This window comes from Pongo pygmaeus, chromosome 20 (assembly GCF_028885625.2).
Source record: "Pongo pygmaeus isolate AG05252 chromosome 20, NHGRI_mPonPyg2-v2.0_pri, whole genome shotgun sequence".
Lineage (NCBI taxonomy): Eukaryota > Metazoa > Chordata > Mammalia > Primates > Hominidae > Pongo > Pongo pygmaeus.
The window spans coordinates 8326455-8353893 of NC_072393.2; the positions used below are offsets into that span (position 1 = coordinate 8326455).

Here is a 27439-nt window from a genome sequence, read left to right on the forward strand (position 1 = left end):
GGGGTGGTGTTTGTATATTGGACCCTCTACCCCAAACAAAACACAAGCGTAGTAGGAATGTTTTATTAGCAAAGAAGTTTCAGAGAGTGGGTGAACCAGGGCTATATCACTTGGTCCCCACCTCACCTTGGTGGGGCCAGGGTGAGCCCCTTCCTGCCACAGTCACCCCAACTGAAATTGCCTTTCTCTTCGGCCAGTGTTAGCCTCTGAGCAGAGGACCCTGGACCCTTCTGTGCGCCAAAGGCTGAGGTGATTGAGGAGGAGATCTCCCCACAGCTAGGTGTAGTGAGCCAGAGGAGGCAGCTCACTGAACATGGGGGTTCTCTCCATTGTCACTGCATTCTCCTTCACCAGGTGTGGCTCTCTGGGAGCCAGGGGGTGACTCGCTCTGGAGAGAGGGGAAAAGAGGGGGGCCTGCTGCAATCTCCTTAAGGCAGGAAACGTGGGATTCAGCCCCAGCCTCACTTAGTGGAGGTTCTTTTACCGTGGAGCCAGGCTGCCTGGTTTGTATCCTACCTCTGCCCCTTCTAACCTGGAAGAGGCGCTTGACCTTCGTCCCACATCCTTTCCAGTGGAGTGAGTACAGGTGTTGCTCAGTTTACAGTGGGTTACATCCCGGTGAGTACATCATAGGTTGAAAGTATTGCAAGTTGAAATGTGTTTAATACACCTAATCGACCAAACATCACAGCCTAGCGTGGTCCATTTAAAGCTTGTTCAGAATGCCTTAGCCTGTAGTTGGGGAAACTCGTCTAACACAAAGCCTGTTTTAATAAAGTATTGAATGTGTCGTGTAATTTATTGAATACTCTGCTGAAATGTGGTTTTTGCTAAGTACACATCGCTTTCATGCTATCATGAAGTCATAGAATTGTAAGTGGTGCCAGGCGCAATGGCTCACGCCTGTTGTAATCCCAGCTACTTGGGAGGCTGAGGCAGGAGAATTTCTTGAACCTGGGAGGTGGAGGTTGCCGTGAGCCGAGATCGTGCCATTGCACTCCTGCCTGGGCAACAAAGCAATTCTTAAAAGAAAACAAAAATGAGCTGGGCATGGTGGCGCATGCCTGTAATCCCAGCTACTTGGGAGGCTGAGGCACGAGAATCACTTGAACCTGGGAGGTGGAGGTTGCAGTGAACTGAGATTGTGCCACTGCACTCCAGCCTGGGTGACAGAGCGAGACTCTTGTCTCCAAATGAAAAAAAAAAAAAATTAGCTGGGCATGGTGGCATGTGCCTGTAGTCCTAGCTACTTGAGAGGCTGAGGCTGAAGAATCGCTTGAACCCCAGAGGTGGAGGTTGCACTGAGCTGCAGTCGCCCCACTGCACTCTAGCCTCGGTGACAGAGGAAGACTCCATCTCAAAAAGAACTAAATAAAAAATTGTAAGTGGAGCCATGGTAAATTGGGGTCAACCTGTACAGGATGAGTAGGCTGATTAGATGACTTGGATTATGAAAGAGCTGAAACATCCTGGCACTTGCCATCAGAGTATAGTGGTGTTGGGGGCTAATGTGTTCTGCAAACTCACCCAGTCTCCAGTTGTGAAGCTCTGGATCCCCTTCCCCACCCTGCCTGATGCCAGAGGGCTCCTTTTTCCTTTGATAAGAGCCTCCCTGGCAGTAGGTAACAGGAGCCCAGGGGCATGCATGAAAGGTCTTAGCTAGGTCTCTGTGACTTTAGGTTACTTCCCGCCTTGAGGCCTCAGTCTCATGACCTGGGGTAGTGTCAACCTCACTGGGGTTTTGCTGCTTTCACATCGAATCTCGGTCCCTGCCAGGCGCTCTGGTTTCACACCGGTAATCCCAGCACTTGAGGATGCTGAGGCAGAAGGATCCCTTGAGCTCAGGAGTTTGAGGCTGCAGTGAGCTCTGATCATGCCACTACACCCCAACCCGGGTTACAGAGTGAGACCCTGTCTCCCAAAAAAGAAAAGCCACATAGGAGAACCCAGACACTGTTCTGCACCCCTGGTGCCATCTTTGGGGAGCAGAAAGAAAGGTTCGGGGCATATTTACTATCCTCTGCAAACTGAATTTGCAGCTGCGAAGGTTTGTTTCTTCCAGAGCTGTGCTCACCTGGATGTCGGGCTGGCCCGAGCTCAGGTGGGCGTGTAGCAGGGCGGCCACCTCATCCTGCTCAGCCTCCAGGGCGATGGCCAGGGCACTGGTGCCCTCCTGTGGAACGTTAGGGACAGTCAGATCCCTGAGCCAAGCCATAGGCACCCCCCAAGATGCCAGCCCCGTTGTGGGGTCTTACATTGTCCAGAATGGCAGGGTCGCAGCCTGGCTGGGCGAGCAGCAGCCGCACGGTGTCCAGGCGCCCATACTCACTGGCGCACATCAGCGCTGTGGCCCCATCCGCATCCTGCGCATTCACATCAGCCCCACACGCCAGCAGGGCTGCCACCATGTCCTGTCGGCCATGGCTGATGGCCAGCATGAGGGCTGTCTGCCCCGTCTGGGGAGTGGGGAGGAAGAGGGAACAGGCTGGGGTAGGCTCAGGGAACGGAGGTCACAGACAGGTTGACTCCCAAAGTGGAAGTGACTCCTGGCTGAGAGCCACAGTGGGGGCGCCCACGCACCTGACTGGCCTTGGCATTGACATCGCCCATGCAGAAGAGTCTCTGGACCACAGCCATGTCCTCCTCTTCCCGCCTCACAGAGGTGAGTGCAGCCAGCATGAGGGCCGAGTAGCCGGCTCGGTTCTGGCGGTTGACCTCGCAGGCCCCTGGGAGAGAAAAGGGGGCCATCCACGGAGATGCCAACACTGTGGCCTGACTTGATCCACTCACCTCCCTGCAAGCCTCAGGCACAGCACCTGCATACGGGGTGGTCTCCTCAACGTTCTCCCCACAATAGCCATGTGGTTCCTCCCTCACTAGGGTGTTGCTCAAATATCATCTGCTCAGTGAAGGACCTTCCTATTTCATCTTTTTTTTTTTTTTTTTTTTGAGACATAGTCTCGCTGTGTCACCCAGGCTGGAATGCAGTGGTGCGATCTCGGCTCGCTGCAATCTCCGCCTCCCAAGTAGCTGGAACTACAGCATGTGCCACCACGCCCAGCTAATTTTTGTATTCTTTAGTAGAGACAGGGTTTCACCATGTTGGCCAGGCTGGTCTCGAACTCCTGACCTCAAGTGATCCACCCACTGTGGCCTCCCAAAGTGCTGGAATTACAGGCATGAGCCACTGGCCCAGACCTCCCTATTTCAAATCAGGCAGGGACTTGGTTTTGTTTGCTGCTGTATCCTTCAGTACTTAGAACAATACCTGGCACATAGTAGATGCTCAGTTAAACATTTGTTGACTGAATAATAAAACGATATGTTTATTTTCATGGCCACCACCCACCAAGCTACCATCGTTGCTCCCCTAAAGAACAGTGCCAGCCTCCACCCTTCTCTCTGAATCCACTCCAGGTTCCACACAGCAGCCAGGAGCAACTATTTATTTATTTAGAGATGGAGTCTCATTCTGTCGCCCAGGCTGGAGTGCAGTGGCACGATCTCAGCTCACTGCAACCTCTGCCTCCCAGGTTTAAGTGATTCATCTGCCTTGGCCACCTGAGTAGCTGGGATTACAGGCATGCACCACCATGCCCAGCTAATTTTTGTATTTCTAGTAGAGAGAGGGTTTCACCATGTTGGTCAGGCTAGTCTCGAACTCCTGACCTCATGATTCGCTTGCCTCGGCTTCCCAAAGTGCTGGGATTACAGGCGTGAGCCACCGCGCCTGGCCAGGAGCAACAATTCAAAATGAATTTGGTTGCTGGGGCACTGGCTCACGCCTGTAATCCCAGCACTTTGAGAGGCCAAGGTGGTGGATCACTTGAGGTCAGGAGTTCGAGACCAGCCTGGCCAACATGGTGAACCCCGTCTCTACTAAAAACACAAAAAATAGCCAGGCATGGTGGTGGGCACCTGTAATCCCAGCTACTCAGGAGGCTGAGGCAGGATAATCACTTGAACCTGGGAGCTGCAGTGAGCCAAGATCACGCCACTGCACTCCAGCCTGGGTGACACAGTGAGACCCTGTCTCAAAAACAAACAAACAAAAAACACCTGCCAACATCTTGATTTCAGACTTCTGGCCACCTGTTGTAAAAAAAAAAAAAAAAAAAAAAAAAAAAAAGCCAGGTGCAGTGGCTCACGCCTGTAATCCCAGCACTTTGGGAGGCTGAGGCAGGCAGATCACGAGGTCAGGAGATCGAGATCATCCTGGCTAATTTGGTGAAACCCCATCTCTACTAAAAATACAAAAAAGTAGCTGGGCTTGGTGGTGGGCGCCTGTAGTCCCAGCTACTCGGGAGGCTGAGGCAGGAGAATGGCGTGAACCCAGGGGCGGAGCTTGCAGTGAGCCGAGATTGTGCCACTGCACTCCAGCCTGGGTGACACAGCGAGACTCTGTCTCTCAAAAAAAAAAAAAAGAAAGAAAAAAGAAAAACCTGCCAACACCTTGACTTCAGACTTCTGGCCACCTGTTGTTTGAAGCAGCTCACAGTGATACTTTGATGGCAGCCCTAGGAAGCAAAACAGCCTGGTCAACACTGCCTATCCTGAATGAAACACAAATGTGAACTCAGTTTCCTCTGGGATGAGTTCTGTTACCATCCTGGCCCCTGTTCCTCACAGTGCCTGTTTGGATGACATTTCCTGGAGTGGCTGTTTTAATCCCTGTCTCCTGCCATTCTGAAGGCTCTGAGGATTGAGGTAGTTTAAGGAAATGAATGAGGAGCTTGGGGAAAGGAGTGGGATCGGGGTCATGAGATGGATAACCTAGTGAGGAAGGAGAGCTGAGATGAGGGACTGAGGAGTAAAGGGTTAAGTCAAATGACAGCAAAAATGGAGGCCAGGCATGGTGGCTCACGCCTGTACACCCAAATGCTTAGGGAGGCCAAGGCAGGAGGATCACTTGAGGCCAGGAGTCTGAGGCCAGCCTGAGCAACATAGGAAGACCCCCCCCATCTCTTAAAAAATTTGGCCGGAAGCAGTGGCTCACGTGTGTAATCCCAGCACTTTGGGAGGCCAAGGCAGGCAGATCACGAGGTCAAGAGATCAAGACCATCCTGGCCAACATGATGAAACACCATCTCTACTAAAAATACAAAAAATTAGCCGGGCGTGGTGGTGTGTGCCTGTAATCCCAGCTACTTGAGAGGCTGAGGCAGGAGAATTGCTTAAACATGGGAGACAGAGGTTGCAGTGAGCCGATATCACGCCACTGCACTCCAGCCTGGTGACAGAGCGAGACTCCGTCCCCCCCCAAAAAAAATTAGCTGAGTGTGGTGGTTCGTGCCTGTGGTCCCAAATACTCAGGAGGCTGAGGTGGAATGATCGCTTGAGCCTGGGAGGTTGATGCTGCATCATGCCACTGCACCCCAGCCTGGAACAAAGCTGTCTGTAAAAAGGGGTTGGGGGGACGTTCCCTGTTTGGGTGGCATGCTGTGTGGGTGTCCATGCCTTCCACTAAGACACTGTGTAAGGCATCAGGTGGTCAGGGAGGAGCACACAGAAGTAACCAGAGTGTGGTCCCTGCAGGCTAGCCAAGGGACCCACCCATCTTCCTGCTCCCTCTCCCTTTTCTCTTGCAGCTACCCTTGACCTTGCTTAACTAAAGAATCACCCTGGCCAGGCACAGTGGCTTACGCCTATAATTCCAGAACACTGGAGGCCGAGGCAGGAGGATCACTTGAGCTCTGGAGTTCGAGAACAGCCTGGACAACAGAGTGAGACCTCATCTCTATTAAAAACACAAAAATTAGCCGGGTGTGGTGGAGAACGCCTGTAGTCCCCACTACTTGGGAGACTGAGGAGGGAGGATCACTTGGGCCCAGGAGTTGGAGATCAGCCTGAGCAACATGGCGAAACCCCATGCCGACAAAAAAATTTAAAAAGAATCACCCTCTTTGTTGACTTCATCCCCTGGTTGTCTTCTGCTACGACCCTTACTACCATTTGAAATTATTTCATGTTTTTACTTGATAATCATCTCTCTCCACTCTTCGCTCACCACCCCCACCACACACACACACACTCAAAACTACACATCCCTGAAAGTTCTGTGGGAGCACGCATTTATTCAACACACACTTGACGGTTTGCTGTGGGTTTGTCAGGCAGGCAGGTAGGGTCGGGTGAGAGAGGGGTATGGAGAAGAGGCTGAAAGAGGATGACAGAGGCAAAGAGACAAGGGGTGGGGGCTGTGAAACAGAGAGGGAGCAGTGGGTAACTGTCCCCGTAAGGTCCAAGGATTACTGGAATTGGGGAATGGGAGCCTGTGAGCCGAGAAGCTGGGAGGTGAGGGTTGGGAAGTGGGGAGCTGAGAAGTGAGATTCTGTAAGGGGCACAACTATTAGTGACATCAAGGTCTGGGGCTGACGTTATACCTGTAAAGCTGATGTGAGGCAGAGTCAAGGTCAAGGAAAGAGAGCAGCCAGGAGGCTGCAAGGATCATGGGGGAGGATGTTGAAATTGACAAGTGGGCCGGGCGCGGTGGCTCACGCCTGTAGTCCCAGCACTTTGGGAGGCTGAGGCGGGCGGATCATGAGGTCAGGAGATCAAGACCATCCTGGCTAACACCGTGAAACCCTGTCTCTACTAAAAATACAAAAAAAATTAGCCAGGCGTAGTGGCGGGCACCTGTAGTCCCAGCTACTCGGGAGGCTGAGGCAGGAGAATGGTGTGAACCTGGGAGGCAGAGCTTGCAGTGAGCCGAGATCGCGCCACTGCACTCCAGCCTGGGTGACAGAGCAAGACTCCATCTCAAAAAAAAAAAAAGAAAGAAATTGACAAGTGCCAGCTGGGTGAGGTTGCGATTGCTCACTCCTGTAATCCCAGTACTTTGGGAGGCTGAGGCGGGCAGATCACCCGAGGTCAGGAGTTAAAGACCAGCCTGGCCAACATGGTGAAACCCTGTCTCTACTGAAAATACAAAAATTAGCCGGTCACGATGGCGCTTGTCAGTAATCCCAGCTACTCGGGAGGCTGAGGCAGGACAATCACTCAAACCCGGGAGGCGGAGGTTGCAGTGAGCTGAGATCTGAGATCGCGCCACTGCACTCCAGCCAGGCAACAGAGCGAGACTCGGCCTCAACAAAAAAAAAAAGAGTAACTGTAGAATGCTCTGGAAATGCAATCTTGAGATAAGGAGGAACTGACTGGAACAGCCTAGGCTCTTTTCCTGTCCCCATCTAGAAACAGGTTGTCCTTTAATGCGTTAGCCCAGTGATTCCTGTTCCCCAGGGTATAAAACCTAGAGTGGGCCGCTTTCCAGGGTCCCTCACCTGCAGTGCAAGTGGGGCACCTGCAGACCAGATTCCACCCACCTTGGGCAGCCTTCCTGAGCCTTGGGGGATTGCCTCACTGTCAATCTTAGGCTTCTGCTGTCCCTTGCTGCCTATCTGTAAATAAGGAACCTGCTTCGTGTAACTTATGTGAATGAGTATTCTACCTTACCAGACTCGGGCAGGTAGGAAAAGCACATTCCTAGGTGCAATGGGCTGAAGGGGTAAGCAGTGCACAGTGGACCCGCTTTCCAGCAAGGATAAGGCTGGAGGGAGAGAGGGAGAACTGGCCAGGAGCTAAAGTTCAAGAAAGGAGGAGCTACTTGAGGTAAGAGGTAGAAGCCGGAGAGGCAGAGTGGGGAGGGGCCTAGTCAGTGACAAGATGCTCCAAGGTAGGGTTTGAGAAGGAAGAGGGGGAAAGGTCTGGAAGTGGAGAGCAAGAGCAAAGTGCACACCCACGTACCTCCAGACCCTGGATTCCAGGGGATGAAAGAGGAAACAGCCCCTGAATGCAGGGGCGTTAGTGTATATGACAGCAAGCAAGTATAGGCAGAGGGGAGATGAGTGAGAACCAGGGGAGGGTCTGGAGAGGTGGAGCCATTAGAGGTTGGGCACACTGGCTTACGCCTATAATACCAGCACTTTAGGAGGCCTAGGCAGGTGGATCACTTGAGGTCAGGAGTTCAAGACCAGCCTGGCCAACATGGTGAAACCCATCTCTACTAAAAATGTAAAAATTGTCCAGGCTCGGTGGCTCACACCTGTAATCCCAGCACTTTGGGAGGCTGAGGCAGGCGGATTACCTGAGGTCGGGAGTTCGAGACCAACCTAACCAACATGGAGAAACCCTGTCTGTACTAAAAATACAAAATTAGCTGGGTGTGGTGGTGCATGCCTATAATCCCAGATACTTGGGAGGCTGAGGCAGGAGTATCACTTGAATCTGGGAGGCGGAGGTTGCAGCGAGCCGAGATTGTGCCATTGCACTGTAGCCTGGGCAAAAAGAGCGAAACTCCATCTCAAAAAAAAAAAAAAAAAAATACAAAACTTAGCTGGGTGTGGTATGCGCACCTGTAATCCCAACTACTCAGGAGGCTGAGACACAAGAATCACTTGAACCCGGGAGGTGGAGGTTGCAGTGAGCTGATATTGCACCACTGCAGTCCAGCCTCGGTGACAGAGCACGACTCTGTTCAAAAAAACAAACAAGGCCTGGCAAAGTGGCTAACGCTTGTAATCCCAGCACTTTGGGAGGCCGAGGCAGGGAGATCAGTTGAGGTCAGGAGTTTGAGCCTGGCCAACATGTTGAAACCCCATCTTTACTAAAAGTACAAAAATTAGCTGGGCATGGTGGCAGACACCTGTAGTCCCAGCTACTCGGGAGGCTGAGGCAGGAGAATCGCTCCAACCCTGGAGGCATAGGTTGCAGTGAGCAGAGAGATCATGCCACTGCACTCCAGCCTGGGTGACAGAGCGAGACTCCATATCAAAACAACAACAAAAAAAAAAAGAAAAAAAAAAGGGGGGGATTCAAATGCAGGAGATAAAGGGGCCAAGGAGCCTGGGGCCTCTTGCGGTGACCAATAACGCCTACTTCCCTGCCGCAGCCCCAGCCCCCTTTAAGGCATGAGATGCCCGAGAAATTCACTTAGATTCATTCACTGTCTCCTGTCTCCTACAATGTACCAGCTTCCAGAGCAGCTGTATCCTTTCCTAGGTCATAAAGACCTGCAGGGATGGGAGGGATCTGGGTGTTTAGGGGGTCGGGGGCAGGCAGTGGGACCCACCTCAGCCTGCAGTTAGTACCAGAGGTGCCCAAAGGCTGACTCAAAGGTTTCTGAACCTGCAGGAGGGTACCTGGAGGGAGGGGGCTCCTGGTGGACAGCGATTTGTTTACCACCCAGCAGACCCTTTGTGCCCAGTTTATCAGGGACAGCAGCTGGAGGTGGGTGGGGCACAGTGCCCCATCCCAGGAAAGAGTCAGAGCCCTGCCTGGTGAGTACCTCCCCTCCAGGCTGGACATTGGGGCTCAGGAACTCGGTGAGTGCTTCAGCTGGAGATTCAGGGACAGAGCACATGGTGGCCATTTACTGATCTCGTACTACCTGTATCATCATAGCTACCCAGGGAGGGAGGCATTGCCAACCCCATTTCACAAGCAAGATTAAATAATGCCCCTAAACTGAGGTTTACCTAAGCCCAGAACTGTGTATTCCCTCCAGCTGCAAAGTGGGAGGAGCCTCAGGGCAGAACTAGGGGTATAGTGGGGCCAAAAGTCCTCTTTTTTTTTTTTTTTGAGATGGAGTCTTGCTTTGTGGCCCAGGCTGGAGTACAGTGGTGCTCACTCTTGGCTTACTGCAACCTCTGCCTCCTGGGTTCAGGTGATCCTCGCACCTCAGCCTCCGGAATAGCTGGGATTACAGGTTCCCACCACCAGGCCCAGCTAGTTTCTGTTTTTTTATTTTGTTTTTGTTTTTGAGACTGAGCCTCACTCTGTTGCCCAGGCTGGAGTGCAGTAGCACGATCTCAGCTCACTGCAACCTCTGCCTCCCAGGTTCAAGCGATTCTCGTGCCTCAGCCTCCTGAGTAGCTGGAATTACAGGCATGTGCCACCACACCTGGCTAATTTTTGTATTTTTAGTAGAGATGGGATTTTGCCATGTTGGCCAGGCTGGTCTCGAACTCCTGACCTCAAGTGGTCCGCCCACCTCGGCCTCCCAAAGTGCTGGGGTTAAAGGCATGAGCCACCACACCTGGCTCAGAGGGCAGAAGGCCTTTGGGAACCCAGACACGAAGAGGTTTAAAACCCAAGGAAGTTGGCTGGGTGCAGTGGCTCACACCTGTAATCCCAGCACTTTGGGAGGCTGGGGCAGGCAGATCACGAGGTCAGGAGATCAAGACCATCCTGGCCAACATGGTGAAATCCCGTCTCCACTAAAAATACAAAAATTAGCTGGGCATGGTGGCGCACATCTGTAGTCCCAGCTACTCGGGAGGCTGAGGCAGGAGAATCACTTGAACCTGGGAGGCGGAGGTTGCAGTGAGCCGAGATCGCGCCACTGCACTCCAGCCTGGTGACAGTGTGAAACTCCGTCTCAAAAATAAAATAAAATAAAATAAGATAAAATAAAATATAAAATAAAATAATAAAATAAAATAAAATAAAGTAAAGTAAAATAAAATAAAATAAAATAACTCAAGGAGGAGTGGTGCCCTGTGCTGGACAGCCATTCTCTGCTTTCCTCTCCAGAGTCTTTGAGCCTAGGTCAGCCCCTGCCCTCTCCCCCCACCCATTTCCTGGTGTCCCACCCACCCTCCCTCGGCTCTGACCCGTATCCAGGAGCAGGCTTGCGATGGCCAGGTTCCCGTGGGACACACTGTAGTGCAGGGCCGTGTTCCCGTTGCCATCTGCCAGGTTCACCACGTGCGCCAGCAGTTCGGGTCCCAGGCGCCTCACCCCTTCCAGCATCCTGGCCACGGGCTCCGCCTGAGAGCGCCGCTGGCTGGACACTCGAAACCACTCCTGGGCCACGAGGCGCACTGCGCTCTGCAAGGGATAGGGGCCAAGGTAACATCGACGATGGTCCACGGCGGACCATCGTGGTGGGGGAGCTGGGGAGGGGCGGGACTGGGAAGAGACCCATTTGGCTTTTCCAGGCAGGGAAGGAAGGTCACTCCTCCTCCAGGTGGGGAGCCATGCGGACCCAGATGGATGGCCGGGGCCACACCCCTGTCGGAGGGCAAACACGGGGTAAGGGGGTCCTTTCCTTCTAGGGAAGAATTTGCGGGAGAACATGGAACGGGGAAAGGCAATGAACGCTTGCCCTTGGGGAGTCCGGGAGTGGGGCTGGGGCCGGGCCTCTTTGGGGAAACCAATGAAAGATCGGCGCTGTCCTGGGAAGGAGATCCCTTTGGAGAGCCCGGGGTCAGGCGAGGTGCTTGGCGGGAAGGGATGGAACCCGGTGCGCTCCCCTAAGTGGGCGTCAGAGGTCCTTGGAGGCTCCCACGCCACTCCCTGGTGCTGCGCTTCCGGGGCACTCACGCCGTCGCGGGCTACTCCGCGGGGCCGGCTCAGCTGCCGCTGCAGCGCTACGCACGCCTCCCTCAGACGCGGGCTCAGCTGGCACCTGCAGAGGCCAGAAGAGGCTCAGGATGGATTGGGGGCAGCGCCGACCAGGAGGAGGGCAGCCGCCTCCTCTCCAAACAACTAGCGAGCGCCGCTCACCTCCCCTGTGCCACCGGCTGAGGCTCTGCCTCCGCCTCGGGCTCAGGGTCCCGGATGTCCCCGCCGCTGGGAGGGCCAGGGGTGCCCGAGTCGGGTCCCCCGCAGCTGTCATCCCCGGAGCCCGAGGAGCTACCCGGGGGCTCGGCGCCACCGTTCTCGCTGTCGCCATCGCTGTCGCTGGCGTCCTCGCTGGAGGAGCTCTCGTACCTGGGGGCAGGGTGGGAGGCGTCTGCTAAACCTCCCCGTGGGCTCGTTCTGGAGTCCTGCGATGTGGGTGTGGCCGTTCCCATTTAACAGACGAGGAAACTGAGGATTGCCCAGACCACGCTGCCAGCAGAGGGGCAGAGCTGGGGTTCCAACCCCAGTCTATGTCCTGGCAGAAGCTGCCACGGGAGGGGAAAGGCGCTCACTCTCCGTTGAGGACCCCAACAAACTGCAGGCTCTTGGGTCCGGAGCTGGGCTGGGCACCAGGTGTGCCGTCTCTCTTCTTCATGATGGATTTGAGGATGCCTGGCGGGGATGAGATGAGGGCACTGAGTTCGAGTCCGGCGCCGAGTAAGCCAGGGCCCAGCGACGGCGTCGGGACTCACCAGCGGGCGCCACGGCCCTGTCTCCGTCCATGGATCCGGCCGAGCTCTCCTGAGTCAAGGAGGGCGCCTCCGCTGGGGGCTCGGTCTGCGCGGCCTTTTCGGCACAGCTCCACGAGGTCTGGGTGGTGGCCTCACGTGGCTGGGCCCGGGTCCCCGCCGCTGCCTCCTGCGCAGCCTCACGGGCTTCCTCCAGCTCCCGCAGCCGGCCCCGCAGAAGCTCACTCACCCCGCGCTGGTGCTCCAGGCTGGCGCGCAGCAGCTCCAGCTCGCGCTCAGCGGCCGCAGGCAGCCCCAGCAGCGCCTCGGTCACCCACACGTCCGCCTCAACCGTCTCGGGGGCAGCCTCCACGCCGGCCTCCCGGGTCTCCGGCACGGCCTGGGCACCAGCTTCTCGGGTCTTGGGCACGGCCTCGGCGGCCACCTCCCGGGTCTGGGGCGTCCCATCGAGACTCCCGACCTCCCCGTCAAGGACCTGGAGCGCGCCCTCACTGCGCCCTGCAGCCAGGCCGTCTGGGCCATCAGCCTGGGGGCTGGCCCTGGCACGGCCGCCGCGCTCGGAGGTGGCCAGGCGCTCGGTGAGCCGCCGCAGCTGGGCGAGCTTGTCCGGGCGCGTCTCAGCCTCCCCGTCCGGCTCGGGCTGCGCGCGCCCGGCCAGCAGCCGCGCCTTCTCGGCGCGCAGCGCGCGCACCTGCTCCTGCAGCTCGGGCAGCGTTCGCGCCTGGTCCTCGAGCTCGCGCAGGCGCCGCAGCGCCGCGGCCATCTGCTCGCGCACCAGCTGCAGTTGGGCAGGGCCGGGCGAGGCAGGGGCAAGGTTAGGGGCGGGGCTGCTGCGGCCGGACCCGCGTGGGCTGCGCGGGACCCCGCGGCCGGGGCTGGGCGCGCGCTCGTGTGTCTGCGCCAGCTCCAGCCGCCGGCTGGTCTCCCGGAGCGTGTGCTCGACGCGCGGGTTGCGCACGGGCGCACGCGGCGACACCGGCGGCATCAGGAGCCCCCGTGGCGCGCCCTGGGAGAGTACGCCCGTTGCTCCACCGTCGTCACTGGCCAGGGACTCGCTGGATGTCCAGGCGCCTGGGCTACGTGCGCCCGCGAGGCCGGGCCGGGGCGCGCGGGGACGGCGCGCGGTCGGGGGTCCCGGGGCGCGGCGGGCAGCGGGGCCATGCTCCAGCTCCTCTATGTACTTGAGGAAGTCCAGGTCCAGGTGGAAGCCGTAGGGCGTCTCCACCGAGTAGGGCGAGCTCGGACTGCGTGCGCCCCCGGCGGCGGGGACCGGGCACAGGCGGGGGCCGCCCAGGTCTGGAGGCACGGCGGGAGCACGGGGACGGTGCATCAGAACGGGGAAATTCGGGAGATACTAAACAAACCGAGCGTGTCTCCCACCCATGCCCACGCTTCACACCTATCTGTACCCAAGTATTCACTCAATCGCGTGTTTAATGAGCACCTACTCTGTGCTAAGCACGTTTCTAGGCCCTGGGGACACAGCAGTGAGCAAGACAAACATCCCTGTCCTCCTGTAGAAAGCAGATAAGCATCCTTCCAAATGATGCCTACGACAATGATAATAATAACAGGGAATAAACGGAGGAGGCGCGATTTAGCGTTTGGTTGCCAGGGAAGCTTTCCTGTGTAGGGGACTTTCCTGTGGAGTAGAGCCCTGGCCTGGCGTGGTGGTTCGCGCCTGTAGTTGCAGCATTTTGGGAGGCCGGCACAGGCGGATCACCTGAGGTCAGGAGTTCCAGACCAGCCTGGCCTACATGGTGAAACCCAGTCTCTGCTAAAAATACGAAAATTAGCTGGGCAGTAGTGGCGCGCGCCTGTAATCCCAGCTACTCCGGAAGCTGAGGCAGGAGAATCACTTGATCCTGGTAGGCGGAGTTTGCAGTGAGCCGAGATCGCACCACTGCACTCCAGCCTGGGCGACAGAAGAGACCCTCTCAAAAAAAAAAAAAAAAAAAAAAAGTAGCCCTGGCCGGGCGCAGTGGCTCACGCTTGTAATCTCAACACTTTGGGAGGCCGAGGCGGGTGGATCACTAGAGCTTAGGAGTTCGAGACAAACCTGGGCAACAAAGTGAGACCCCATCTCCAAAATATATATATATATATACACACACATAGCTGTGCATAGTGGTGAGCGCCTGTAGTCTCAGCTACTCGGGAGGCTGAGGTGGGAGGATCACTTGAGCCGGGGAGGCAGAGGTTGCAGTGAGCCGAGATTGCACCACTGCACTCGAGACTGGGTGACAGAGTGAGACCCTGTCTCAAAAAAAAAAAAAAGGTTGGAGAGGGGAAGCCCTGCACGATGAGGAGGAAGCAGCTGGGAAAAGGTTTCTAGAAGAAAACAGCCCATGGAAATACCCTGGGGTAGGAGGCAGGAGGGTCAGCTGGAGTCACAGCGAGGTGGAGACCAGGGTGTCCCGAGCAGAGTAAAGAAGGCAGGGGGAAGAGGAATGGAGGCACAGGGTCCACACTTTCCTGGTTTCAGGGCTACCTGGGGTGGCGGGGGGGGTATAGTCCACTTGTGATTAGTGCCATAGGTGGGGTTTTTTTTGTTTTGTTTTTTCTTTTTTTGAGACGGAATCTTGTTCTGTTGCCCAGACTGGAGTGCTGTAGTGCGATCTTGGCTCATTGCAGCCTCTGCCTCCCAGGTTCAAGCAATTCTCCTGCCTCAGCCTCCTGAGTAGCTGGGACTACAAGCACGGGCCACCATGCCTGGCTAATTTTTTTTTTTTTTTTTTTTGAGACACAGTCTCGCTCTGTCACCCGAGCTGGAGTGCAGTGGCGTGATCTCTGCTCACTGCAAGCTCCGCCTCCTGGGTTCAAGCGATCCTCCTGCCTCAGCCTCCCAAGTAGCTGGGACTACAGGGGCCCGCCACCACCATGCCCGGCTAATTTTTTGTATTTTTAGTAGAGACAGGGTTTCACCGTGTTAGCCAGGATGGTCTTGACCTCCTGACCTCGTGATCTGCCTGCCTCGGCCTCCCAAAGTGCTAGGATTACAGGCGTGAGCCACTGCACCCGGCCGTGCCTGGCTAATTTTTGTATTTTTAGTAGAGACAGTTTCACCATGTTGGCCAGGCTGGTCTCAAACTCCTGATCTCAAGTGATCCGCCCACCGTGGCCTCCCAAAGTGCTGGGATTATAGGCGTGAGCCACTGCACCCGGCCATGATTGATGCCATAGGTGGTTTAAAGCAGGCTCATGACATTGGAGAGGACCCTCTGGCCACTGTAGGGCTGCATCCACACACAAGGGCACCAAGCGTTTCTCTGTGCATGCGCACACACACACATATATCTCTTTTTGCACACTCACCGGGCAGGTTCTGATTCAGGGCAAACTTGGCCATGTTTCCTGCAGCAGCTGTCAGAGGCACCCTGCAAAAGGGGTGAAGGTGGGGCTGGGCGCTGTCCCTCTGGCTGGAGCCTCTGGGGCCTGCCTTTGAGTCTAAGCAAACAGGACCCAAGAGCTCTCCTCCACCCACCCACCTCCCTCCACACTTCCCTCTCCTTCTTCTTCCCTCAAGAGACCTTGAAACTTTTTTTTTTTTTTTGAGACAGAGTCTCGCTCTGTCACCCAGGCTGGAGTGCAATGCCATAGTCTCGGCTCATTGCAGCCTCCCCCTCCTGGGTTCAGGTGAATCTCCTGCCTCAGCCTCCCAAGTGGCTGGGATTACAGGTGCCCACCACCACGCCTGGCTAATTTTTGTATTTTTAGTAGAGATGGGGTTTCACCATGTTGGCCAGGCTGGTCTCGAACTCCTGACCTCAAGCTATCCGCCTGCTTCAGCCTCCCAAAGTACTGGGATTACAGGCATGAGCCACCGTGCCTAGCCCACCTTGAAACTTTGGATGGAATGAATGATCCCCAGGTGTCAGATGTCAGCCTGCTGGGTAGGAGGAAGCAGGAAAGACATCAAGCAAAAAGAAGAAGATGACCAAGAAAACAAGGGTAGCTGGGAGTTGGGGAGGCATTCCAGACCTGCTGGGTTTTCTGATAATCTCTGGGGAAAATTAGAAATGGATGCTCTATGTAGTGGACAATGAGCCTTTAGGAAAGGAAGACCAGAGTTGGAAGCCCTTCACAGGATCATTAAAAACTCATCTGGGCCGGGCGCGGTGGCTCACGCCTGTAATCCCAGCACTTTGGGAGGCCGAGGTGGGCGGATCACGAGGTCAGGAGATCGAGACCATCCTGGCTAACACGGTGAAACCCCATCTCTACTAAAAATATAAAAAAGTAGCCGGGCATGGTGGCGGGCGCCTGTAGTCCCAGCTACTCGGGAGGCTGAGGCAGGAGAATGGCGTGAACCCAGGAGGCGGAGCTTGCAGTGAGCCGAGGTGGCGCCACTGCACTCCAGCCTGGGCGACAGAGCGAGACTCTGTCTCAAAAAAAAAAAAAAAAAAACTCATCTGGAGCCAGGCACCCTGGCTCACGCCTGTAATCCCAGTACTTTGGGAGGCTGAGGGGGGCGGATCACCTGAAGTCAGGAGTTCAAGACCAGCCTGGCCAACATGGTGAAACCCTGTCTCTACTAAAGATACAAAAGTTAGCCAGGTGTGGTGGCACACACCTGAAGCTACTCAGGAGGCTGAGGCAGGAGAATCACTTGAACCCAGGAGGCGGAGGTTGCAGTGAGCTGAGATCGCGCCATTGCACTCCAGCCTGGCGACAGAGCGAGATTCTGCCTCAAAAAAAAAAAAAAAAAAAAAAAAAAAATGTAATTGTGCGTCCAAATTTTTACCAAGGTCAGTTGTGAAACTCTTGCAGGAATGATGGGGAATTGCAGGCTGGATGCACCAAAGATCCAAATCAACAAATCAACGGATACTTGTCTCCCTGGAATGTCGCTAGTGGAGTGTCACAGGCTTGATCCTTGGCTTGTAAGAGTTTGTAATGCAAACACAAAACACCTGGGTTGTCAGAGCTGTGACTATTCATGGGGCTGCCTGGGAAAGTGACTGTTTAGATGACACGATGGAGGCTGTAAGAAAGTGAGGAAGATTGGACCACATATAATAATGTGATATTTAACAAGGACAAATATTGAATCCAGAACTTTGGTTCAAAGAGCACAGAGTGAAATCTCAGCACTCTGGGAAGCCAAAGCAGAAGGATCGCTTGATCCTAGGAGTCAAGACCCACCTGGGCAACATAGCGAGACCCTATCTCTGTTTTCTTTTTTGAGACAGAATTTCCCTCTTGTTACCCAGGCTGGGGTGCAGTGGCACAATCTCGGCTCACTGCAACCTCTGCCTCCCGGGTTCAAGTGATTCTCCTGCCTCAGCCTCCTGAGTAGCTGGGATTACAGGCACTGCTACTACACCCGGCTAATTTTTTATATTTTTAGTAGAGATAGGGTTTCATCATGTTGGCCAGGCTGGTCTCGAACTCCTGACCTCAGGTGATCCACCCACCTCGGCCTCCCAAAGTGCTGGGATTACAGGCATGAGCCATGGTGCCTGGCCACTATCTCTTTTTTTGTTTGTTTTTAAATAGCGAAACCACCGAGCACAGTGGCTCACGAGCCATTGCTCTCCAGCCTGGGCAACAAGAGGGAAGCTCTGTCTCTAAATAAATAAATAAATAAATAAATAAATAAAATAGCGAAACCTCATCTCTACAAAAAACACAAAAATTAGCTGGATGTGTTGGCATGCACCTGTAGTCCCAGCTACTCAAGAAGCTGAGGCAGGAGTATCCCTTGAGTCTAGGAGATGCAGGCTGCAGTGAGCTATGATCATGCCACTGCATTCCAACCTGGGTGACAGAGCAAGACCTTGTCTCAAAAAAAAAAAAAAAAGAAAAGAAAAGCACAAGAACACGGAGTGGGAAAGATGGGCTTTGGAAAGCCCACATGGAAAACCTTCAGGGAGGGGAAAGTGCCTACGGTGTGCCCTGCCTGATTAAATGTAATCACCATAGCTGGACACAATGGTGCATGCCTGTAGTCCCAGCTACTCAGGAGGCTGAGGCAGGAGAATCGCTTGAACCCGGGAGGCAGAGGTTGCAGTGAGCTGAGATCATGCCATTGCTCTCCAGCCTGGGGGACAGAGCCAGACTCCGTCTCAAAAAAAAAAAAAAAAAAAACTATATACATAGCCCCCATGCAACAGTTTGCATACTGCAAAGTAGTGTTATTATTCATATTTTATAGATGGAGAAACTGAGGCACAGAACAATTAACTCAGTTGCCTGTGGGAAACACCCTCAGATTGGGCTCTGCCCATCTGCGGACCCCTTGTGAGCAGGTCCCTGCCACAGCTTCTGACTGCCCCTCACCTGTCCAGTCCTCCACTGACAGGCATCTGCCAAACCCAGTTCATCCTCTCCCTGGGCCACTGCCCATCTGTGCTAACCAAATGGCAACACTCCCAGCCACCCCTTCTGGCTTCTTGAATCCCTGGTGACCGCCTGTGTGCCTGATACTATGAAGCATTGAGCACCCACCAGCTCTCCTGACTCATTACCCTACTCCACCGCTGGGGAAACCCTAACTCCATTTCCCACCTCTGTCTGGCCGAGGTCCCTGACCTCTCCCTTCCCACTCCAAGGCCAGGCAGGGGGCCTCTTCCAGGCCCAAGCAGCTGTTTCCCGTCCCTTCACACCGGCTGCAAGGGGTGGGTCGACAGGCCAGCAGGTCATCGCAGAGGACAGCCAATGCTGTTCATCACTTGTTTTCAGGAAATTGCCAGGGAAGAACTGGGTTGTGGAAAAAGTCCAGATCAAGGGTTGGGGGGTCTGGGTCTGCTTCTCACGCAGCTGGCTGTATGACGCAATGGGGTCAGCATCCTCCTCCTGTGACCTGGTCACACCCAAATCCCAGGCCCTGGGATCTCAGAAGACAGCTGTGGGCCATTCCTAAGACCTAAACTAGCTGAAGCAGTTGGATCCAGAGGCTGGGATAAGAAAGGAATGGATCCCTCCAGAATGTCAAATAATAACAACACTTTTGACATTTACTATGGGTCAGCCTCTACTCTAAGGAATTTATGGATATTTACTTTTTTTTTTTTTTTTTTTTTAGAGGCAAGTTCTCGCTCGCTCTGTCACCCAGGCTGGAGTCAGTGGCTGGATCATAGCTCACTGTGGCCTTGAACCCCTGAGCTCAAGTGATCCTCCCGCCTCAGCCTCCCAAATAGCTGAGACTACAGGAATGGACCTCTACACCTGGCTAATTCAGGCTAATATTTTAAATTTTTTCGTTGTTTGTTTTAGATGGAGTCATGCTCTGTCGCCCAGGCTGGAGTGCAGTGGTGCGATCTCAGCTCACTGCAACCTCTGCCTCCTGGGTTCAAGTGATTCTCCTGCCTCAGCCTCCCAAGTAGCTGGGAATACAGGTGTGCACCACCATGCCTGGCTAATTTTTGTATTTTTAGTAGAGACGGGGTTTCACCATGTTGGCCAGGCTGGTCTCAAACCAGGCATGAGTCATGCCCGGCCTAATTTTATTTTTTGTAGATACAGGTGTCTTGCTATGTTGCCCAGGCTGGCCTCCAACTCCTGGGCTCAGGCAATCTTCCCAGTTCAGCCTCCCAGAGTGCTGGGATTACAGGCGTGAGCTACTTACTGCACCTGACCTTGACTTATTTTTTAAAATCCTAGCTAAATCCACTGAGGTTGGATTTCCTATGATCATTGTCCCTTCCCCTATTGTACAGATGGAGAAACTGAGACACAGAACAGTTTAGTGTCCTGCCCGTGTCCTGTCACAAACAGGCAGAGGCAGGATTTAAACCCAGACAGGTCTTCCAGAGTCCTTACTTTGGCCACTACACTTGAATGCTTTCTTAATTTTTATTTTTATTTTTGAGATGGAGTCTCTGTCACCCAGGCTGGAGTGCAGTGGCAGGATCTCGGCTCACTGCAACCTCTGAGCCCAGGGTTCAAGCGACTCTCCTGCCTCAGCCTCCTGAGTAGCTGGGATTACAGGAACTTGCCACCACACCTGGCTAATTTTTGAATTTTTAGTAGAAACGGGTTTCATCATGTTGGTCAGTCTGGTCTCAAACTCCTGACCTCAAGAGATCAGCCCTACTCCACTTCCCAAAGTGCTGGGATAACAGGCATGGACCACCGAGGTTGGCCTTGAATGCTTTCTAGAAAGAGCCCCTTCCCCTTCCCAGCAGGAGCAGGGAGCCTCAGGGGGCTTGTCCCTCCCAGCCTACACCTGTGTCAGACTCTGCGTGTGTTCCTGATTGGGGGTGGAGGAGCCCACCACCTTTGCGGCTTCAGGGGCTGGGGCCTCACAAAAGTGGAGCGTTGAGCTGCCTTCCCTCTCCTCCGCTCCCTGCCCTGGCTGTCACAGCTAGATCCAGAGTCTGTGCCTGAGACCCCCTCATTAGGCCGTCAGAGCCGACGCCATACGCCCCCTCTCCCGCCCCAGGGACTATTTTGGGACGCAGAGCTGTGATCACCAAACCGGAGTGGTGGGGGCCACGGCAGGCCAGTGAGGATCCTAGTCCTGGGGATAGGGCGCCTTCCAGGAGGCCCTGAGTACTGGCAGCCCCTGATGTTTGCTGGGACTCTCAGACTCTTGAGGTGGGTGGGTGGGGGACTGGTGGCGGCAGGAAGGTGGGTGTTAAAGTCATCATCACCCGTCCACCCCCAGGTCGTCCTAGCGGCACAGAGACAGAGCAGTTTCCTACAGGAAGCGCCGCCGGGCGGTCCCATCCGCTACCCATTGTCTGCGGGTCCGGGGGCCGTGCGTCCCTCCCCAAAACACCATTTCCGTGTCACGCTCCCACACCCAGCCCAGCGCGAGGGGCTGGCTGGGGTCCCCAAGCCGTCCCGGGAAAGGGTCCCAGAGCCGGTTATGGCATTAGGGAGCGAACGAGCCCCGCAGTGAGCTCCCGAAGGGCGAGAGGGGGGGAGGGCCAAGCCTCCAGAGCCCCCCACTCTGCTCGCTACCCACCTGGGACTCCCAATGTGGGACGGGTCCCGGCCAGAGGACACGGCGCCCGCCCCGTCGCAGCGGGCAGAGCCCTCAGTGGGGCTGGAAACGCAGCGCAGCGCCGGGTCCCGGTGCGTCCCCGAATCCACCCACCCAGGGATCCCCCATCCGTGTCCCCGCAAGCTGGCAATTTACCTGAAGCCGCAGCCCCAGCCGCGCCCGCACCCGAGCCCGCCCCCTCGAAGTCCGGGGACTGATTATCAAGGCCTTCGCCCTAACTGACGGCCACGCAAGCCAACCAGCACCCGAGGCTCTCTAAGCCGTCCAATGGGACGGTGGGGTGGGACAAGCAGGCGGGGCCTGGAATGTAGGGGTGGTGACTGGGGGCGGGCCCTGGAGTGACGGTCGCCGAGCGCTGGCTGGCGGCATTTCTGCACCAGCAGAGGTCAAGTCTCTGACCAGCGCCGGGCCAAGGAGCTTGGATTTGATCCACAGGCACGAGGGAGCCATGGGAGAACTATGAGTAGAAGAGTAACCCGGTGACATTTCTATAATTGGCACTTATTTTGCAGTGCCTGGGTGAAGTACCAGGTCCCGGATCTTCCCCACCGCAGGGCCTCTGCACATGCTGTTCCACCTACCTGAAATGCTTTTCCTTGCACCTGTACACGTAGGTACTTTTTGAGGCTCCCCTACTGTTTTTTGTTTTGTTTTGTTTTTGTTTTTTGAGACGGAGTCCCAGGCTGGAGTGCAGTGACACTCACTGCAACCTCCGCCTCCTGGGTTCAAGCAATTCTCCTGCCTCAGCCTCCCGAGTAGCTGGGATTACAGACACACACCACCACGTCCAGCTAATTTTTGCATTTTTAGTAGAGATGGGGTTTCACCATGTTGGCGGGGCTGGTCTGGAACTCCTGACCTCAAGTGATCTGCCCGCCTCAGCCTCCCAAAGTGTTGGGATTACAGGCGTGAGCCACCGCACCCGGCCTTCCCTACTTTCTGAGGTTCAGTTTTTGTGTTGCTGCCCCCTAAATGCCTGACATAGCCCCTCCCCAGTTAGTATTTTTCTCATCACTCTATTGTATTAACCTAATAGCTACTTTTATTATCTGAAAAAAAAAAAACCAGACTCTGTTATTGCCAGGCGCAGTGACTCACGCCTGTAATCCCAGTATTTAGGGAGGCATAGATGGGAGGATAGCTTGAGCCAGGAGTTGAGACTAGCCTGGGCAACATAGCAAGACCTAGTTCTCAAAACAAAACAAAACAACAAAACAAAAAGACAAAAACAAAACACTCAGTTATTTATTTGGTTTATTTTTTAATTTAATTTAATTTTTTTTGAGACAGAGTCTCGCTCTGTCCCAGGCTAGAGTGCAGTGGTGCGATCTTGGCTCACTGCAACCTCTGCCTCCCGGGATTCAAGCGATTCTCCTGCCTCAGCCTTCTAAGTAGCTGGGATTACAGGCGCACACCATCACGCCCAGCTAATTTTTGTATTTTTAGTAGAGACAGGGTTTCACCATGTTGCCCAGGCTGGTCTCGAACTCCTGACCTCAGGTGATCCTCCCGCCTCAGCCTCCCAAAGTGCTGGGATTACAGGCGTGAGCCACCATGCCTGGCTGGTTATTTATTGGTTTACCTGCTTGCCATCTCACTAAAGTGTCGGCACCAAGGCCAAGTGGGGTGGCTCATGCCTGTAATCCTAGCACCTCCTGAGGCTGAGGTGGGAGGATCATTTGAGCCCAGGAGTTCAAGACCAGCGTGGGCAACAGAGTGAGACTCTGTCTCTCCAAAAAAAAAAATACAAAAAATTAATCGGACATGGTGGCGCACGCCTGTAATCTCAGCTCCTTGGGTGGCTGAGGCAGGAGAATCACGAACCTGGGAGGCAGAGGTTCCATTTGTGCCACTGCACTCCAGCCTGGGCGACAGAGTGAGACTCCATCTCTAAATTAAGTGTCAGCAGCATGGGAACAGGAAATTGGTTTTGATAACTGCTTTATCCAGTGACCCTAGCACACAGTAGATGCTTAATAAATGTTTGCTGAAATAATTATTATTTTTTCTTTTTTTGAGTCAGGGTCTTATTCTGTTGCCCAGGGCTAGAGTGCTGTGGCACAATATCTCAGCTCACTACAAACTCCACCTCCTAGGTTAAAGTGATCCTCCTGCCTCAGCCTCCCAAGTAGCTGGGATTACAAGTGTGTGCCACCACGCCCAGCTGATTTTTTTTTTTATTTTTAGTAGAGACGGGCTTTTACTACTTTGCCAGGCTGGTCTTCCACTCCTTGGCTCAAGCAATCCACCTGCCTTGGCCTCACAAAGTGCTGGGATCACAGGCGTAAGCCACAGCACCTGGCCAGAATATAGTAATATTTTTAAATGTATTTTAACATCTGATACTTTTTTTAAAAAAAACAAAATTCCTAGGCTATTTTAATTGGTTGATTCTTTCAGTTAAAACTGTGGAATTCTGTCGAGAAATTTCCCCACAGAAACTCCATTGGGATTTTCTTCTTTGCTCCTTTGAGACAGAGTTTACTCTGTTGCCGATGCTGGAGTTCTGTGGCAAGACCTATGGCTCACTGCAGCCTTGAACTCTCAGGCTCAAGCAATCCTCCCACCCCAGCCTCCTGAGTAGCTGGGACTACAGGCATGTGCTACCACATCCAGCAGGTTTTTATTTTTGTAGGGACAGGGTCTGTCTATGTTGCCCAGGCTGGTCGCAAATTCCTGGGTTCAAGTGATTCTCCTGCCTCAGCCTCCCTAAGTAGTGGCATAACAGGCATGAGCTGCTGCACTTGGCCTCCATTGGAATGTTTAAAAATATATATATATATTTGAGACGGAGTCTTCCTCTGTCGCCCAGGCTGGAGTACAGTGGTGTGATCTCCACTCACTGCAAGATCCACCTCCCGGGTTCACGCCATTCTCCTGCCTCAGCCTCCCCAATAGCTGGGTCTATAGGCACCCACCACCACGCCTGACTAAGTTTTTGTATTTTTAGTAGAGATGGGGTTTCACCGTGTTAGCCAGGATGGTCTCGATCTCCTGACCTTGTGATCTGCCTGCCTCAGCCTCCCAAAGTGGTGGGATTACAGGCGTGAGCCACCTCACCCAGCCCTAAAATATTTTTATTGTGGCTGGGCGTGGTGGCTCACGCCTGTAATCCCAGCACTTTGGGAGGCCAAGGCAGGCGGATCACCTGACATCAGGAGTTCGAGACCAGCCTGACCAACATGGAGAAACTCCGTCTCTACTAAAAATACAAAATTATCCCAGCGTAGTGGTGCGTGCCTGTAATCACAGCTACTCGGGAGGCTGAGGCAGGAGAATCACTTGAACCTGGGAGGCAGAGGTTGCAGTGAGCCGAGATTGAGCCATTGCATTCCAGCCTGAGCAACGAGAGTGAAACTCTGTCTCAAAAAATATATATATATGTATATATATATAATTGTAAAATAAAGCGTCCATAGATGCACACACACAGCCAGATTCAAGAAACCACATAAAACAAATGTATACTCTTTCCCTAAGTGGCCTAAGGTAATCTGGGAAAAATTGTTCGCTATTCACTTGACCCAGAGAACCCCACAAAATCATGCAAATCAAGAAGTTCAAATCTTCGTGTTCACTTTGAGAACACTCATGAAACTGCCCAGACCATCAAGGGTATGTATATATGAAAAGCCACGAAGTATCTGAAAGACGTCACTTCACAGAAACAGTGTGTACCATTCCAACATTACAATGGTGGAGTTGGCAGGTGTGCCCAGGCCAAGCAGTGGGGCTGGACACAAAGTCAGTGGCCCAGAAAAAGTGCTGAATTTTTCTGCACATGCTTAAAAATGCAGAGAGTGGCCGGGCGTGGTGGCTCACACCTTTAATCCCAGCACTTTGGGAGGCTGAGGCGGGCGGATCACCTGAGGTCAAGAGTTCGAGACCAGCCTGGCCAACACGGTGAAACCCCATCTCTACTAAAAATACAAAAATTAGCTGAGTGTGGTGGCACGTGCCTGTAGTCCCAGCTGCTAGGGAGGCTGAGGCAGGAGAATTGCTTGAACCCGGGAGGTGGAGGTTGCAAAGCCGAGATTGTGCCACTGCACTCCAGCCTGGGCAGTAGAGCGAGACTCCATCTCAAAAAAAAAAAAAATGCAGAGAGTAATGCTGAACTTAAGGGTTAGATGTAGATTCTCTGGTCATTGAGCATATCCAAGTGAACAAAGCACCTAAGATGCGTCGCCAGACCTACAGAGCTCAGGTCGGATTAACCCATGAATGAGTTCTGTCTGCCACACCGAGATGATTCTTAATGAAAAGGAACAGATTGTTCCTAAGCCAGAAGAGGAGGTTGCCCAAAAGAAAAAAGATATCCCAAGGCTGGGCGCAGTGGCTCATGCCTGTAATCCCAGCATTTTGGGAGGCCGAGGCGGGTGGATCACCTGAGGTTGGGAGGTCGAGACCAGCCTGACCAACATGGAGAAACCCCGTTTCTACTGAAAATATAAAATTAGCCAAGCGTGGTGGCGCATGCCGGTAATCCCAGCTACTCAGGAGGCTGAGGCAGGAGAATCGCTTGAACCCGGGTGGCAGAGGTTGCGGTGAGCCGAGATCGCACCATTGCACTCCAGCCTGGGCAACAAGAGCGAAATTCCATCTCGAAAAAAAAAAAAAGAAAGAAAGAAAAAGATATCCCAGAAGAAACTGAAGAAACAAAAACTTATGGCATGGGAGTAAATTCAGCATTAAAATAAATGCAATTAAAAGTAAAAAACAAAAACAAAAAAACAAAAAAAACCAACAACAACAACAACAAAAACCCCCACAAATGTATAGCTTAAGGAGTTCCTCCAGGGGGTAGTTCTCAACCAGGAGTGATTTTGCCCCATGGGAGAATGTTTGACAACATCTAGGAGCACTTTTGGGTAATGAGGAGGAGGGTGTTTTTAGCATCTGGAGGGTGGAGGCCAGGAATGTAGCTAACCACCCTGCAATGCACAGGCCATCCCCAAGGACCGGGAATTATGTGGCCTGAATGTCAACAGTGCTAAGTTTCAGAAACCCAGCGCTGAGATGAAGGTCGTCATCGCCTCCACCCAGGCCAACCAACTGTACTCGCCAGCTACCCAGAAGCGCCTCCGTGGACTATGTCCTAGTCACAGCTGCCCCTCACTCCCTAAGTAACCACTGTTGTGTGACTTTTATTTATTTGTTTGTTTATTTATTTATTTATTTTTGAGACAGGGTCTTGCCTTGTCACCCAGGCTAGAGTGCAGTGGCGCAATCACAGCTTACTGCAGCCTTGACCTCCTGGGCTCAAGTGATCCTCCCACCGCGGTCTCCCAAGTAGCTGGGATTACAGACGTCAGCCACCATGTTTGGCTAATTTTTGTTTATTTCTTGTAGAGAGAGGGGGACTGGTCTCAAACTCCCAGCCTCAAACGATCCTCCGGCCTCGGCCCCCCAAAAGTGTTAGGATTACAAGCATGAGCCACTGCACCCAACAGTTGTGACTTCTGTAGTAATCACTGCTTTGGACTTCTGTGTAAGTTTTTTGTTGTTGTTGTTTTTGTTTGTTTTTTTGAGACAGAATCTCGCTTTGTTGCCCGGGCTGGAGTGCAGTGGCATGATCTCAGCTCACTGCAGTCTCTGGGTTCAAACGATTCTCCTGCCTCAGCCTCCTGAGTAGTTGAGATTAGAGGTGCCCGATACCATGCCCAGATTTTTTGTATTTTTAGTAGAGATGGGGTTTCAGCATGTTGACCATGCTGGTCTTGAACTCCTGGCTTCAGGTGATCCACCTGCCTCGGCCTCCCAAAGTGCTGGGATTACAGGCGTGAGCCAATATGCCCGGCCCTGTGTAGGTTTCTGTTTGTTTGTTTGCTTATTTATTTTGAGACAGAGTCTCACTGTATTGTTCAGGCTGGAGTGCAGTGGTGCAATCAATGCTCACTGCAGCCTAGAACTCCTGGGCTCTAGTGATCCTCAGCCTCCCGAGTAGCTGGGAGACAGGTGAGCGCCACTGCACATGTATAGTTTTATTATCCAAATGTGAATCTGTAGACACTGGAGTTTAGTCTTGCCCATTCAAAAAGAAAATGATATGTCTTTTAAGCTCCCCCCCACTTTTTTTTTTGAGACGGAGTCTTCCTCTGTTACCAGGTTAGAGTGCAGTGGCGTGATCTTGGCTCACTGCAACCTCCATCTCCCAGGTTCAACTGATTCCCCTGCCTCAGCCTCCAGAGCAGCTGGGACTACAGGCACAGGCCCCCATGCCCAGCTAATTTTTTGTATTTTAGTAGAGACGGGGTTTCACTATGTTGGTCAGGATGGTCTCGATCTCCTGACCTTGTGATCTGCCAGCCTCAGCCTCCCATAGTGTTGGGATTACTGGTGCGAGCCACCTCGCCCGGCCTAAGCCTGTTTATTTATTTATTTTTAATTTTATTTT

General features: G+C 53.6%; 1 protein-coding gene and 1 pseudogene across 8 annotated transcripts; one reads left to right on the forward strand and one right to left on the reverse strand.

The window, feature by feature from the left end:
- Positions 1-47: 47 nt before the first annotated feature.
- KANK3 (KN motif and ankyrin repeat domains 3) lies at positions 48-21240 on the reverse strand. 8 transcript variants are annotated; one of them, XM_054466418.2, is made up of 11 exons: positions 21181-21240; positions 15408-15469; positions 12096-13388; positions 11916-12015; positions 11506-11712; positions 11323-11407; positions 10611-10827; positions 2581-2726; positions 2256-2456; positions 2075-2173; positions 48-388 (listed from the first exon to the last, which is right to left on the reverse strand). In XM_054466418.2, the coding sequence occupies exons 2-11, from the start codon at positions 15439-15441 to the stop codon at positions 305-307; spliced, it is 2466 nt and encodes an 821-aa protein (XP_054322393.2). In that variant the 5' UTR covers positions 15442-15469; positions 21181-21240; the 3' UTR covers positions 48-304. The 8 variants fall into 8 exon arrangements, 5 of the variants coding, with proteins under 5 accessions (XP_054322393.2, XP_054322390.2, XP_054322389.2 ...); XM_054466415.2 differs by adding an exon at positions 16837-17076 and having other exon boundaries at positions 10611-11407; positions 21181-21217; XM_054466414.2 differs by having other exon boundaries at positions 10611-11407.
- On the forward strand, positions 21019-25742 carry LOC129021224 (large ribosomal subunit protein uL22-like; annotated as a pseudogene).
- Positions 25743-27439: the final 1697 nt, after the last annotated feature.

Bases quoted from the DNA above. Each gene is read 5' to 3' on its own strand.
- KANK3 (XM_054466414.2), bottom strand. From the start codon at position 15,441: ATGGCCAAGTTTGCCCTGAATCAGAACCTGCCCG. The intron at 2,727-10,610 runs GTCAGAGCCGAG...TTTCTCTCCCAG, and splicing joins AAGCCTGCTCCTGGATACGG to GGGCCTGCGAGGTCAACCGC. The intron at 389-2,074 runs GTGAGCACAGCT...CCCTCTCTCCAG, and splicing joins CGGGCCAGCCCGACATCCAG to AGCGAGTCACCCCCTGGCTC.